Here is a 16,172-nt window from a genome sequence, read left to right on the forward strand (position 1 = left end):
TTATGAATGGAGTTTTATTTGTGTAAAAGTGTCGTGTTTAAAAGCATCAAAGAGGGGTTAGAACTCAGTATTTAAGAGCACACTGGCAGCTCTTTTAGAGAACCAGCGTCTCTGTTCCAGGGGATCTGACATGTTGTTCTGGCACCAGAAGTGTAAGTGGTATACATATATACATAGGGGCACACATTAAAAAAAAAAAAAAAAAAAGACAAAAAAAAGCTAGTAGCCATGATTGTACACTTTTAATCCCAGCATCTGGGAGGCAGATATCTGTGAGTTCAAGATCAGCCGATCCATGTAATATGAGTTCCAGAACAGTCACTGCTACATACTGAAACACTTTTCCAGACACACACACACACACACACACACACACACACACACACACACACACACACACACACACACGGTAAGTGACTCTCCAACAACTAATACAATATACTACCTGCTGCTTCCTTTTTTTCCAGATAGAGACCCATACTGTTGGGCTGACTTGAACCCATGAGCAACTTGGCCCTCCCAGTGTTGGGATTACACAGGCATGCAGCACCACACCTGACTAGTAATACACTGTTTCCTTGTCATCAACTCTTCAGAAAAAACACTGATTTACATGACAATGACTGAGAGGCTCTACCAAATATCTTATTATTTTCTACATTTATTTTTTTTGGATATTTCAGTCATTTCACACAATGCTGTTCTTTAAAAGATCATTTAAAAAGACACATCATGAGGGTTGGGGATTTAGCTCAGTGGTAGAGCGCTTCCCTAGCAAGTGCAAGGCCCTGGGTTCAGTCCCCAGCTCCGGAAAAAAAAAAAAAAAAAAAAAAGACACATCATACAAATGTGTCATGGAACAAAGGACATGAAAATTCACTATCCAAATATTAACGATTACTACCTCTTTTCATTCCCACCCTTCTGAGGAAATGTAACAATTCCATAAACATAGATTCTGCTTCAAACAGGCTACTTTCTGTTCTTCTCAAGAAGTGTTGAAAACACTCTTTAAAGATTTAGTTCCATTTTTTAGTTTTGTATGCCTATATCGTAGGTCTACATATATGAATCGAGGTGCCAAGAGTCCAGATGAGGGTGACATATTCCCTGGAGCTAGAGTGGTGAGCTACCCGATGAGGGTGCTTAAAACCCAACCTGGATCCTCTTCAAGAGCAGTATATGTTCTTAACCACTGAGACTACACTTTGGTGGATTTTTTTCCTTTCTTAAGTCATTCTTGGTTTAATTTTTTCATAGCTCCAAACGTTGAACTCTTAAGAACTCACAGTCACACCTCTCCCTTATCTGAGATCCCAACACTATCCCACCATGCTGCACCTTTCTACACCAGCTACAGGATAAATTGGGTAGTCTACCTATTGATTTGTTTCTGTCACTAGTAATTAGATTAGTTCATAAGTGAGGATTTTTGTTTCTACCTAGTATTGTATCATCAATACCTAGGCTAGACTAAACTCACCAAAATTCAAGTATTTTACAAAAGAATGAATGTTTCAAGAACAAAAGATTCATTAAGAAAAAAACACTTTATTTTATTAACTTACCAGTCAGGTACTCCAACATAATTATTATATAGACTTCATAAATTTCAAAATAAAATAAACCATGCTATTCAAATAAGCAATAAAAATTCATCACAATTTTGAAGTCATCTTCATTTTCTGTGATAAATCTGGAAACTACTGAAAGTTGGGCAAGCTGGCATACAACTGACACCATTTGCAGGTCTCAAGAGGTAAGGACAGGAGGCCTCCGAGATGAAGGTAAGCCTGGCTAACAGAGACTCTGTCTCAAAACACAAAGACACAAAGAACAAAGGAGGAAGGGAGGGATGGAGGAGAGTTAAGAAAAGATATTCTAGTACAGATTCTTTTTTAAAAGCAAGACTTTGTGGTTGGACACACAGCTCAGCAGCTAAGGGTATGTTCAGTTCCTTGTTGAATTGGTAGTGAACATGGTGGTTTACAACCATGTATGACCCAAGCCCCAGGCGATCCAACATCCTTTGCTGATCTGAGGGTACCATGCAACCAACATACATGATATACATACAAACATTCTGGCCAAATAAACACATTAAAACTTTTTTTTGTGCTTTAGTATGTAATACTGTTTTTATATAAAAATAAATCTTCTACAAACATAAGAATCATACATACTATTGCATCTTTAAATGAACTTTAATTCCACTCAATTTCCAGTGAATTAGAAGGTCCCAGTTCATATTATTTAATATGTTATTTTTTCATAATATTTTTATTGATTTAGGAATTTTACATCATGAACCTCACTCAAGCACCCTCTTTCCCAGTCATCCAAGGTCCTCTGCCTCCAACCCTTGTGATCTATACCCTCCCCACAAAAAAGCAACAAGCAAACAAAACCTTCAAAAACCCAAGACCATTTTGTGCCCATATACTCATTGCGGCAGTCAAACTCCTGGTGGTAGGTTCCTTAAAGAACACTGACTCCACCAGGCAGTACACATGGCGCACATATAAACATTCAGGGAAAACAAGCACACTAAAAGGAAATTTTTATAAAAAGCGCTAAACCTACAACAACTGCCTCTGTCACTTGTGGCAGAGTGTGGGTGTGGTAGTGTATACTTGTGATCCTTCAACCTAAGACAGAGGATCAGGAGTTCAGGTCAGCTTGGTGTACGCAGTGAGTCCTTGTATCAAAACAAACAAACAAACAAACAAACAAACAATCTCAAGCCTGGTGGTTCACATCTGCACAGGAGGTAAGGCAGGAGTTTAAGATCATCCTGGTCTACAAGAGACCGTGTCTCAAGAAGAACACATGGAAGGGAGGAGACAGAGATGGCAGAAGAGGGCTTACTGCTCCACACCTGGTTATTTTTGCTTGCTTAAGACAGAGCCTCATGTAACCCTGGATGCCTTCAAATTTATGATTTGACTTTTAATCAAGGCTGATCCCTCCTACTACTTGTCATGTTGGGATTACAGGTGTGCTCCACTGTGCCAGGCTAACACTTCCAGTTTCAGTGAGAACAGGCAGATGAGAAATAAACTCAAGCCAGAAGTTTTCAAGCCAGAAGTTTTCATATCTGCCTATCGTAGTCTATGACCATGTACAATGACACATATGAAACCTTTACATTAAACATGGCATCCTAACTCAAAATTTAAAACCAAAAACAAAAGGAAAGGGATTTTTACTTTTTATTCTAAAGCTGTAGGAAGCAGGTTTAGGACTCAGTATTTTTGAAGGCTCACAGGAAAACTTGAGGGCTAGCCAACTTTGGACAGTATTGGGTAAGTGGAAGTGAACCTGAGAACAGACTCTGTGAATACCCACCTTCTTAGAAAGAGGAACAATGCTGCTGGGTCGAACAAGCCTCCGTTTCTTACAGCTCAGTACAGGCCGAGTTCGGGCTGCGACACATGTGCCATCCGATGATGAAGAAACTAAATTCAGCCTTTGCTTTTTATGTATTTGTTCCTCAGCATCAGAACTGTCACCTGGAACTTGGTCTGCCAGGACAGGCTGAAGACTACAAAAGGGGAGGAAGACACTTTTCAGAACACAGAGGAAACAAAGCCTATAATATGGGTTCCATCGCCCAACTTTCAACTGTTCACAAACAGGCTTTTACAGAAGCAGGTCAACTCTAGATTACAATGCACATTAAGCTAAGTGTGCATTACTTGGGCTACGCTTAGTCGTGAGGCTGTCAGTGCATAATATCTATTATGTCTGCAAGATGCAAAGATCAAATTTTCATCCTTAGTTTTTCTTCCACAACACAAATATGACTAACAAAAGCTATAGAAAAATCACGATTGGTAAGAAAACAATTTTGCGAATATTATTGAACAGTTTTAAAGACAGTTCTATGAATAATGAACTCTAAGGATAATATATACTTTATTCACATGTTTAGGGAACTTATGAATGAGCGGTAGGGCTTTCCCAGTCTTGGCTGGGAATAACTAAGGGCTATAAATTCATCGTTTATAAGAGTATTAAGTGTGAGAAATAAAAGAGATAAAACATTACCTGTTAACAACTCCATTGACAGGTCTCAGCGCTCCACATGTTTTGGTAGACAATGATTCTGTAATATGACTAACAGGGATGCCATGGTTTTCTGACGGTTGAGAAACAGACTCAATCTGAGTAAAGAGAAGAGATGAAACATTAACATTTAAAGTAGTGCACGACTTTTAATCCCAGCATTTGGGAGGCGGAGGCAGGCAGATCTCTATCTAAGTTTAAGGCCAGGTTGGTCTACAGAAGGAGCAGAAGGAGTTCCAAGACAGCCAAGGCCACACAGAGAAACCCTATCTCAAAACAAAACAAGTAAACAAGACCCCATTTATCCCAGCATCACCATTTCACTGAAATTTCTGGCAATGAACTTCAAAACCAAACTAAACCATGACAGGAATAAAGAGAATTAGCTCTGGAGAAAAGAGGAACCCAAATGTTCACCAGATTACAAGTAGTACACACACACACACACACACACACACACACACACACACACACACACACACACACACACACACACAGAGAGAGAGAGAGAGAGAGAGAGAGAGAGAGAGAGAGAGAAAGGAATAACCTCAATTTATAATTGTAATTATAAAACAGAAGTTTAACAAAACAGTTACAAAGTAACACGATTCTTCCAAAAAGGGTAAATAAGTATACAGTAACAATCAAGAGAGCTGAAAGGAAATTTCACTATCATTAACTTCAGCTGCTATAAAAATTTGTTTTTCAAAAACTGTTACTTTATTTCCTTTCATTTCATGGTGCTGGGAACCAAATCCAGAGCCCAGAGCATGTCTGACAAGTGCTATAGCACAGATGTAGGATCCTCAATTGTATTTTATTTTAAAATAGTTCCATGTGGGGACGGATGGATGGATGGACAGACAATGGACACACACAGACACCCACAACACATGCTTTTTTTCACCCCACTGAGACAGGGTACCTCTATGTAGCCCTGGCTACCCAGGAACTTGAGTACACCAGGCTGACCTTGAACTCAAAGATCTGCCTGTCTTTGCCTCCTGAGCGCCGAGACCACTGCTACTACCCAGCTCGCAAATATTATTTTTTGACAGAAAACTACATTAAAATCTCAAATGTAAGCAAACAACAGTAAGCTCAAGTAGTACACATAAAGAAGTTGAGTGCAGAGGCTCGAGTCCCACACCTTTAATCCCAGCACTTAGAAGGTAGAAGGAGGTGATCTCTTTTGAGTTTGAGGTCACCCTGGGCCACACAATAAAACACTAACTCAAAAAACAAAATCAAACAAAGACTGTTTACTACCCTTACAGTTTGGTTTCTAGCACCTGTATCTAGTGTCTCATAACCACTTGTAATCACAGATCCAGGGGATCAGGAACTGTACTGATGTGCAAAAACGCACTCAGACACAGATATATACACATAATTGAAAGGAAAAAAAAAAGAGGTTAGAGAGATGGTTCAGAATTAAGATTATTGAATGCTCTTCTAGAGGACCAAGGTTTGATTCCTAGCACCCATGTCATTTCACAACCATCTATATAACAGCAATTCCAGGGGATTCCATGCCCTTTTTTGGTCTCCATAAGTAACAGAAACACATGTGGTGCACAGAACTACACGGAGGAAAAATACTTGTATACATAAAAAAAATTAAAATTGCATGCTAGAAATTTGGGCAGTGTGAATATAGTTGGAGAGACAGGTGGTGTCCAGCTAGCCTAGCTGAATCAGTGAGCGCCCCAATCCACTGAGAGACAAAATAAGAAAAAGGTAGTTACTAGGACATCTGATGTTGCCTCCTGCCTCAGCACTTACGCATACACTTATGCACCCAACTGCACACATACATACAAATTTCAAATGAATGCAATCGTTTGCTGTTTTATTTTCTATCTGGTTCTACAGATCAAACCCAGAACCTTGTGCATGCTAGACTAACAACTACCTTTATACAAATCAAATATATATTTAGAATACAAATAAGGAAGTTGTTTAAGGAAACTCCATTAAATATAAAACAAATATTATATTTACAGTTTATATATAACTCAAAAGAGGTAAGAGAGTATGGGATAATCCCACCATTTGGGAGGTGGCAGGAGGAACAAGAAATCAATTGTAGGCTGGGCTACATGAGACTCACGTAGAAACAACCAAATGGAGGTTGGGGTGAGGAGTCTGAGTGTCAATCATATCTTTGGCAATAAGGATAGGAGTGCAGCTAATCATTGATTCTGGAGTTGCAGAAAAAGCACATAAAGACGATGACTGTAGTTTCTGATTTCTCACACTCAGAATTAGCTCTGGGGTATTCTGAATTTCTTGTAGTTGCTAAGATGCACTTAATAGGTGAATGGTCCAAGGTAGCAGGGTTCCCAGCCTACCCTCTTCCAATGCTATGGATTAGTGTATCCTAGACCAGTGTTTCTCAACCTGTAGGCTGAGAGTCCTTCCGGGGCTTCTCACAGGGGTCGCCCCTAAAACCACTGGGAAATAAATCCACATTATAATTCAAAATAGTAGTAAAGTTATGGTTACAAAGTAGCAACAAAAATATTTTTTCCATTTTTTTTTTTTTTCCGGAGCTGGGGACCGAACCCAGGGCCTTGCGCTTCCTAGGCAAGCGCTCTACCACTGAGCTAAATCCCCAACCCCTCATTTTTTTATCAGATATATTTCTTTACTTACATTTCAAACATTATTCCCCTTCCCTGTTTCCTGTCCATAAGCCCCCATTCCCTCCCCTCCCCCATACAGGTATTCCTCCTATACATTCCCCTTATTGCCCCCTCCATATTCCCCGGCACTGGCAGGACCCAACCTTGGCAGGACCAAGGGCTTCCCCTTCCCCTGGTGCCCCAACAAGGCTATTCTCTGCTACATATGCAGTTGGAGCCCTGGGTCAGTCCATGTATAGTCTTTCGGTGTGGTTTAGTCCCTGGAAGCTCTGGTTGGTTGGCATTGTTTATGGGGTTTCAAGCTCTTTCAACTCTTTCAATACTTCCTCTAATTCCCCTCAAGGGGGTCCTATCTTCAGTTCGGTGGTTTGCTGCTAGAATTGACCTCAACAAAAATAATTCTATAGTTAGGGGTCACCACAACATGAGGAAGGATTGGTTGCTCTTCTGAGTTTCCATATGAAGACAGTCTTGTTTTAACTATGCTACAAGGGATGTGACACATTCTTCTTGTCACTGTGGGTAGACATCACATATGGCAAACAAATATACATGCAAGCAAAACACCCATGCACATAAATTATGACTGAAAAATACATTAAAAAAAATCACAACCGTATTAGAGAAGAACTATTTTAAAACTTCCTTTACAATTGGGTAATATAGGCTTGCATGGTGACATAAGCCTGTAATCCAAGCACCAGGGAAGCAGAGGCAGAAATATTAAGAGGTCAACCATCAGCCTACCCCTGTGCCTTCTGAGTGCTGGGGTTAAAAGAGTTTGCCATCTTGTTTTGCCAGTCAATTTAACACTGCTGCTGTAATACGCCCGCTAGTCACTGACAGAAAAATAACCTGACTCAGAGCAATATCATGCTGAGCACATATTGTTATGTTCTGAGGTTTGTTAATCTTAAATTTTACAAAGCTTTATGTAGGACGCATCAAATTAAAGGTCAATAAAAACCATTATGTCTAAAATGGCTTTGGTTAGAGCCCATGACCAGACTTCCTTCACCTGTGTTATTTTGCTGTTTTACCCTTTAGAAGCTGACAGAAAAAGATATTTGGGGTAGTAGCCTCAGCCCTGAATTCTGAATTACTGCCCCGATCAATCAGTCTTAGCCTATGTGTTCAACAAACCATCCCTGTCCAACTGAGATCAGTGTTTGTGTAGTTTGTGGGGTGACTCTCGGACCCCAATAGTTACTATTCCTTTTTAAAAAAATTTTTTATTTACTTTGAATTTTAAAACCTTGTTTATTTTTATTTCATATGCAATGGCGTTTTGTCTGCATGTATGTCTATATGAGGGTGTCATATCCTGGAACTGGAGATACAGAGAGTTGTGAACTGCCAGGTGGGTGCTGGGAATTGAACCCGGGTCCTCTGGAAGAGGAGACTGTGCTCTTAACCACTGAGCCATCTCTCCAGTCCGACAGTTACTATTCTTAACAAAAATCTTATTACAAAATATATTTACAAAAGCTCATTATGGAAAGATCTTCCTTAAAGGGAAAGTAAGGAAGTAAAAATCACAGGTAATCACAGGAAATTTCTGCTCAGCAGCTACCTTTAATTTTCTACAGATGTACATATTTAAATATAAAACTTTTCTCTGATGTAAGAGACAGGTATTTGTTATAAAATAACAGGCAATTAAATTCAGATCTGTTATTCTTTAATATGATTTTAATTTTCACAAAAGGTACATTTTTAAATTATTTTATTCACAAATATGTGAAGTCACTCACAGTTCCCTAAACACATTCATAACGCCCTAAGGCAAAAAAAAACACACTTTATCCTGCAGTCTAAAAGCCGCAAAGATGTTAACAAACATTTCATAAACAATGCTGATACACTTTAGGCTTGATCATTTCTACTGCAGTGTTTACATCACTAGTGTCCTCAGAAAATGAAAGCACAATTCAAATGTCTTCAATACCCCCAATAAGAAAGTATGAAAGGGTGGATGTGGGGACACACACTTTTGTTTGTTTTTTTGACACAGGGTTTCTTTTCTCTGTATAGCCTGGGCTGTGCTTGAAATCAGATCTGTCTGGCTGTTAGGAGCAAAGGCCTGTCCCACCACAGCACCATGAGCAGCCAGAGGCAGGTGTATCTCTTGAATTGACACCAGTCTGATCGGTATAGGTTTCAGACCAGTCAGGACTACACACTAAGGCCTTGTTTTAAAAAAGAAAAGAAACTATTAAAACAACACATCATGTTGCCACTTCACCCAAAAGTGCCCCTTTCTTAAAGTCTCAGTGGGTTATTAGCAAAAGGCCCACTGAGTGCTTTTAAAAGGGGATGAGTTTTTTTTTTTTAATAAATATTCAGATGAACTCTAAGGATTTATATAGCTCATAGTTAGAGAGAAGCATAGAAAAGTTAAGGTGCTAGAAAAAAACGCACTCATAATCTTTCTCCGTTTAAAGCAGGGCCATAAAGGACTGCCTTTAGGAGTAATTGTGAGAATTAGAGGTAATGAGGGATACTGTAAAATTTTTCTTTCTTTTATTGGAAAAATCAGGTATAACGCATGAAATAATTAACACAGAGATATAATTTGCTCTCTTATCTAAACCAAAGAAATGTCACAAAAAGCCTTGAAGAAAAAAAATCATATTGAGTAGAGGTTTTCATAGGGCGTATTTGGAGGCGGGGACAAGGACGTATGAGAAGTAAGTTCATGTGAACTTAGAAGCTGAGCATCTGGAAAGCTAAGGGACTGCTTAGCATTCAAGGTTGGTGTGGCCAAAACAAGAAGAAAACAAAACCAGTCACTCATAAGCATCACACCATGTCTTCTTGAAATATCACTTTCTTACACACATCATTTTGCTTAGCTTAAACATAATATTTTAGTTTGGTTTAGGTATCCCCTGACAAACATCAAAATTACAAGGCAAACTGGGTGACAAAGAATTTAGTTTTATATTTTTAGCTTAAAATAAATCAATCATCTTTAAAACTTTCTAATGAACCATTTCTTAGCTCAAAGTTCCCATCATTTCAATGATACTTAGCATAGTTTTGGAGTTTTGTTCTTTAAAATACTATTCTGGGTCTGTGTATGGTGCCCTTGCTTGTGTGCAGAGGTTGTAAGACAACTTTGTAAATTTGGTTCTCTCCAACTTTCAGTGGGTACAGGGGAACTGAACTTTGGTCACCAGGCTTTTGGAGCAAGTGCCAGCTGAGTCTTCTGACACTCAAGATAGTTTTAAGCGACAACATCAAATGTTTACTACAAATAAGGTGCACCAGTCATTCGTACAAATTAGCACTTCAGCCAGGATATTATCCTAAATGGAAATCAAAGACTGTAAATATTCCATACCTGCTGAGTTACTTATCTGGTATCAGTTTAAGCATATTCTAAAATGAGGTCACACACCTCACTGCACTTTACTTTTTGTGGGTTGATTATTGAGACATGTATTCGTGGTTGGCCTCCTTTCATCTGGCTGATAACGACCTTGAACTTCTGATACCTCATTGTGGTGATGACAGCAGGTATGTAGCACTACGCCAGGCTTGTATGGTGTTAGCAACTGAACCAGGGCTTTGCATCCCTTAAATTACTATTCTCAAAATTTCAAAAGAAGGTGTTGTTTAAAGTCCAATAAACCTAAAACAGGATTCATACACATTGTTGCAAATATATATCCATCCATCCATCCATCCATCCATCCTAAGGAAATAGGTTATAAATTATAGTAAATCCTAATTACTTAACGTCATCATTCACAGCCCAACTTACTTAAAGGGACCTAGAGCCAGTCAACAGTTATTGCAATGGATCATTATTTCCCAGCCAGTTTCTATCCCTTTAACTCTACCCTCCAACCTTTATCAGGCCAAAACACCACTCAATATTCCCAGGGAATGAAAGGAAAAGAAGTTACTCATGACTAACCAAAGGTAAGAAGACTGTTATCCTGAACTACTGAAGAGTTTACATTTTTAGCATACTTCTGAGAAATAAAAATACTTAGTAGTTCAGTTGAAGGAAAAGGTAAAAATATAGAATACTTTAATGACATTATTAACCAATAGTCAGAGGTAGAATGCTTTTACTAAACAAAATCCTCCATTGAATTTAGGACTGAATGGTCGTTTAAACAGCATTTATACCAGAAGGAAGTTGACTTGTCTTTAGAGGAGATGTGAGTGAGGTAGTAGAGGATACTTATGAATCCCTAGTCCTCCAGCCATGGCTCTTCTCAGCTACAGCTCAGTTTCTCAGCTGAGATCTCATCTCAAAACAACAACAAACACACGCACACCAACAAAACAGTGTACAAACACCCATTTGTGTACAAAAAGCAATAAAAAAAAGATAACCCAAAAGTAATGGTAGATGAGAAAGGAGGTAAAGAGAAAAATGTAGCCTTTTAGAACTGTATTATTGTTTCTTACCCCCACCCCAGACCTCAACCATTTTGTAGGGGACTATGATAAGTGGAAGACAATACACACCTCTATCACAAAAACATTATTACCCACCAAAAAGGACACAAGGAAGGCAAGGTATGGTGGCACATGCCTTTAAATATTTGAGAGTTCTAGGCCAGCCTGTCTACATAGTGAGTTTTAAGACAGCCAGTGTTGTGTAGACTGACTTTGTGTCAAAACAAAACCCCACCAAAGAAACAGGCAAACAAAGAAAGGGGGGAAAAAATCTAAAATTTCTACTTAATTTCAGAAAGCAATTTGGACTATATAATAGCGACAACATTCTGTACATGAACACTGTATTCTAGGTTAGTAAAGTTGTTTCTCATATGAGCTGGTTAATCATAAAGCTCTCTTCACATAGTCTACTGAATTACAGCTAAATGTAGTGGCACACATCTTTCTAGCTGTAGCACCCAGGAGGCAGAATTAAGAGGATTGCTGTGAGCTGGAGGTGAGCCTGGGAAAGCAATACCAAGTATCAAAACAAAAACAAACAAGTAACTATCAGTAACAAAGTGAAAACTATTATGATCCATTGTTAGCAATTCATGGGTTTGTTTGTTTGTTGATCCAGACAGGATTTCACAATGTAGCTAGGCTTGTCTTAATCTTTAGATTATTTTATGTGTAGGATTATTTTGCTGGATGTGTATATATGTCAATCACATGCGTGCCTGATACCCTCATAAGAAAGGCATATGGAGTTACACAGGTTGTGAGCCATGATGTGGGTGCTGAGAACTGAACACAAGGCCTCTGCAAGAGCAACAAGTGCTCTTAACCAGTAAGTCATCGCTCTCTAGGTCCTCGTCTCTACAAAGCCCTTTCTAGTATTGCCGAGGTTGCTACAACTCATGACTTTTAATATATACAAATGAGCAGACAATGGAATAAAAATAGATGTGTTACAGATGTATGAACAATAACAGTCCGGTTTAATGCCTCCAGATCTTGGTCTTTAGACACTGTTCTCCAAGGCCAGCCAGCACAGCTTAGTCACATACTACCTCAAAACAAAAATCTAAGATCATTAAGTAAACAAGTAAAAATGCCACAGAAGCCAATCTGAGGGAGTTCTCAATGCCATATCTAGGTAATTCAATCAACTGAATCTAAACCCACACAAATAAAATAAGATTAATGGTAAAGGAGTTACTCTGAAATGAATAACCAAATGAACAGCTGTGCAAACAGTAGGTTCAGCATGTAAAACACTTGCCAAGCAAGAATGAAGACCTTAGTTTAGATCTCCAGGGCTTACATAAATCATAGGCCAGAGTGGCATTCCTATTATCTAGAGCTCCCAGAGCAAACTGTCTAGCTGGACTAGCTGAATTGACAAACTCTGGGTAATAAGAGGTTCAATATAAAAGATAGAAAGCAAACAAGAAAACATACACTCTATCATGCTAAATAAACAATTGACTGTCATGGTAGCTCTTGTTATCATAGCGCTTTGGAGGCTAAAGTAGTGGGACTCAGAATCTATCTAACTTGACTTACACAGCTATACTCTGTATGAAAAAAATTGTAAAATTTCTTTACAGATTTCTTCAAATAAGGGCTATTATGTATGGATATAAATTATTTAATGATACTCAAATTAATTTTTATACAGTATCAAACAAAAGTTATCAAATCCAGGGACTCATGCCAAGTATAGGCAAGCATTCTACCACTGAACCACATCCCTCACAGCCAATGAATTATTCTGACATTTGATGACTTGATGAAACGTAATTGACAACATGTGTGCCATTCTCTCCATTCTGCCCCCCTCCCCTAATCTGTAAATAGTCTCATGTATCCCAGGTTAGCCTGACTGTAAAGACTGATCTTGAACTCCTGATCTGCTCCTCCCTCACATGTGATGTTATTACAGGTGTGTACTGTCATACTCTCAGCTGTATGTCTCTCTCGGGTTTTTTTGTTTTTGTTTTTGTTTTTTTGTTTTTTTGTTTTTTTTTTTTCTTTTGGAAAGAGTTTCCTTGGGTAGCTCCAGCTCAGCATTGGAGTTCTGCCTGCCTCTGCCTCTCTGCCCCTCTGCCTGCCTCTGCCTCTCTGCCTCTGCCTCTTGAGTGCTGGAAATAAAGGCACGCATCACCACCACCCAGGTTTGTGGTTTTTTGATGGTTAATTATTCAATAACTTGCTGTCAATAAATTGAAATGCAACTGAATTTATTAATACATTCAATTTTTATCTTAAGACTTTTACATATAAAATGTCCAATGGTATAAAGTTTTCAAAAGTCAACTTTGCTTTTGTCTTTTCTAATTTGAATGCTTTATATTCTGCCTATGACAAAAAACATGCCTTTGAAATATTGTTTTCTTCTACACAGGCGAAAATGCACTGTTTTACCAAGTAGCACTGACACTAAATAGACACTTTCTGAGGAAGTTCGCTTCTAGTCACAATTCACTGACAATTTTTTAAACATTTTAAATTTTATTTATTTGTGTGTAGAACGGTGCATAACAATGGTATGTACGTATGTGGAAGCCATAAGACAACCTGTGGGGGTTTTCCCTTCTTCCATCATGTGAATGCAGGTCATTAAGCTTGATGGCAAGCATTCTTACTGGTGAGCCACACTCAAGGCTTTTCTAAAACAGGCTATCATATTGCTCTAGTTTGCCTCCAACTCCAATGATAGATCAATAGAAACCATTTTGTTGTTTATGACACAGGCAACTATAAGCATTTATTTGATTTGCTATAATGCTATTGAGAGTTTTTTGTTTCTAAGTTCAGAAGGAAGAGTAATGGAAATTTTTCTTACTTTTTTTCCCATCAGATTTTGGTTTTAAAAGATCTAAAAATACAAATTCATTTTGTAAACAAAACATGCAATTCACTACTTATAATTGTCTTAATGTAACCACAAATGCCACCTCTACAGAGTGAGTCAATACGAAATGACAGAAGATGGACGGACGTCTGTAGTGAACATTCACGGACTTTTGGGGTTGTTATACCCCACAAAGTACAGTGTAGTTATATTAAATAATCAAAATGTTATTTAACAGACAAAAGCATATAGAGGTACTTATAAGTTATATTTAAACATTACCAACTTCTCTATTAGAGACTGATGGGAAAGGGTAAAAGAAGGGAAGACCAAAGGATAACCAGGAATGACTGTATTTGGTGATTCTCAGAAATCTGTATCTCTTAAAGAATCTGAATATTTCATCTATGCAGCCAAAGTAAGTAGTATTAAGATATTTATAAAATTGTTATTTGTGAAGTCTGTAATGACAGTCCTTATTCATGTTGGCACTTTTTGTTTTTACATTTTCTCTTTTGTATTGTTAATGATTTATTAACTTTACTATCTTTCCAAAAGATAGATATTCATTTTTGATTTTATGTTTATCTTGTTTTTCCTTTCCTTTATGTGTGTATGTGTCTTGCTTCCATGTCTGCACACCATGTGCATGTGCTGCCTGCAGAGACCAGAAGGCACTAGATCCCCTTAGAATGGAGTCATATGTAGTTGTGAGTCACCACATGGATGCTGGGAATTGATTGTAAGAGCAGCCTGTGTCCTAACCACTAAGGCATCTCTCCAGTCCTATAGATAAGGTTTCTTTTATTGGGGGCTGGATAGGCCTATGTATGAGGAATTATATAAATTAGGTTAACTAGTAAGTGTCTCCATCCCTTGAAATAGGGTCCTAGATTACAAAAAGAAGAAAACTTACTGAGCACCAGTACCTATACCTCCTGGCTTCTTAACTGCTGATGTGTAACTAATTACACCAAGAGCTTCCTGACTTCCCCGCCATGACCTACTGTCTCCTGGAACTGTGAACATTCATTCTTTTCATCAGGTTATCTGACCACAGCAACAGAAGAAGTAACAGAGTTCAAAGGTAGCCTGAGAAAGTTTGTAAGACCCAGTCTCAACACTAGCAAGCAAAACCAAACCCAGCAGAACCAGATGAAGACCTTTCCAGAATTCAAACATCTCTATCTTAACTCTTACTGGTTTCTACCAAATTATGAGTTAACACTAATAATAGATAAAGCAAACTCCTTATTTTTCTTTTCTTTTCTTTTTTTTCGGAGCTGGGGACCGAACCCAGGGCCTTGCGCTTCCTAGGCAAGCGCTCTACCACTGAGCTAAATCCCCAATCCCCAAACTCCTTATTTTTACTTACAACAAAAACACCACCACTAACCAGAACTTTATGTTCATCTCTTAGGAAGTATAGCCCAAAAAACCCTGAGACATGGTTCCACTATTTTCTAGCCTTGACTCAAACTCACTATGTAGCAAAACATGATCGATATTCTGATACTCCTCCCAAACACTGGGACTACAGGTGATCACTACTACACCTGGCTTACTCAGTGCTAAGGATTCAACCAGAGCTTTGTGCTTGGAATCTGTACCTCTCTCTCTCTGTCACACACACACACACACACACACACACACACACACACACACACACACTCACTCACACACACACAAACACAGGAAATGTGGCTGGCTATCCCTTTTGCTTCAACTTGTTTAAGAGCCTGCTCCCCTAATTACATTGGTCCAGAAAAGTTATCCTACTAAAACTGTACGAGTATGTTATACCTATGTGCCCTGATCCAGCCACTACTCTGTAACTTTATATGTGGTTGTAGTTTATTGACCTATAAGAGCTACCTTTTTCTTTCCCCCTTTCTATCTTTTATACTTACCAATTTATCACTCCCATGATCTGTCTTCACCTCAGAACTAAGTGAAAGTAAGTCTGTTGTGTGATCTGGGAAAGATGCCTCCCCAAGGACTATCAAGCCCTGTAGGACAAAGAGTAGAAAAACAGTGTGAGTAGTATAAACTACCAAGTTTAGGAATTAATCTCAAATTGGTTGGGGCTCAGAGTTTGTTAACCAGAGGCCCTTCCCTTAATCTATGGCTCAAAACTAGCCCCAAAAGCAGTAGCTTTACTTTCCTGAGACTTATTTTAGGACTGTGGGCATACC

General features: G+C 38.6%; 1 protein-coding gene and 1 non-coding gene across 6 annotated transcripts in view; both read right to left on the bottom strand.

Annotated features, from left to right (window-relative positions):
* Kansl1 (KAT8 regulatory NSL complex subunit 1) overlaps positions 1–16,172 on the bottom strand; it is a 130,984-nt gene that overhangs the window by 20,412 nt on the left and 94,400 nt on the right. For 3 of the 5 annotated variants that reach the window (NM_001427727.1, XM_063269454.1, XM_063269452.1), the window contains 3 exons: positions 15,888–15,986; positions 4,051–4,166; positions 3,349–3,544 (listed from right to left, as the gene is read on the bottom strand). In NM_001427727.1, coding sequence (NP_001414656.1) covers positions 3,349–3,544; positions 4,051–4,166; positions 15,888–15,986 — 411 coding nt within the window. The remainder of the gene's footprint in view (positions 1–3,348; positions 3,545–4,050; positions 4,167–15,887; positions 15,987–16,172) is intronic. The other 2 variants (XM_063269456.1, XM_063269453.1) reach the window with 1 other exon arrangement.
* On the bottom strand, positions 8,905–9,032 carry LOC120095423 (small nucleolar RNA SNORA21). Its single transcript, XR_005490895.1, has one exon. It is a non-coding gene; the product is annotated as a small nucleolar RNA SNORA21 (small nucleolar RNA).

Source organism: Rattus norvegicus, chromosome 10 (genome assembly GCF_036323735.1).
Source record: "Rattus norvegicus strain BN/NHsdMcwi chromosome 10, GRCr8, whole genome shotgun sequence".
Lineage (NCBI taxonomy): Eukaryota > Metazoa > Chordata > Mammalia > Rodentia > Muridae > Rattus > Rattus norvegicus.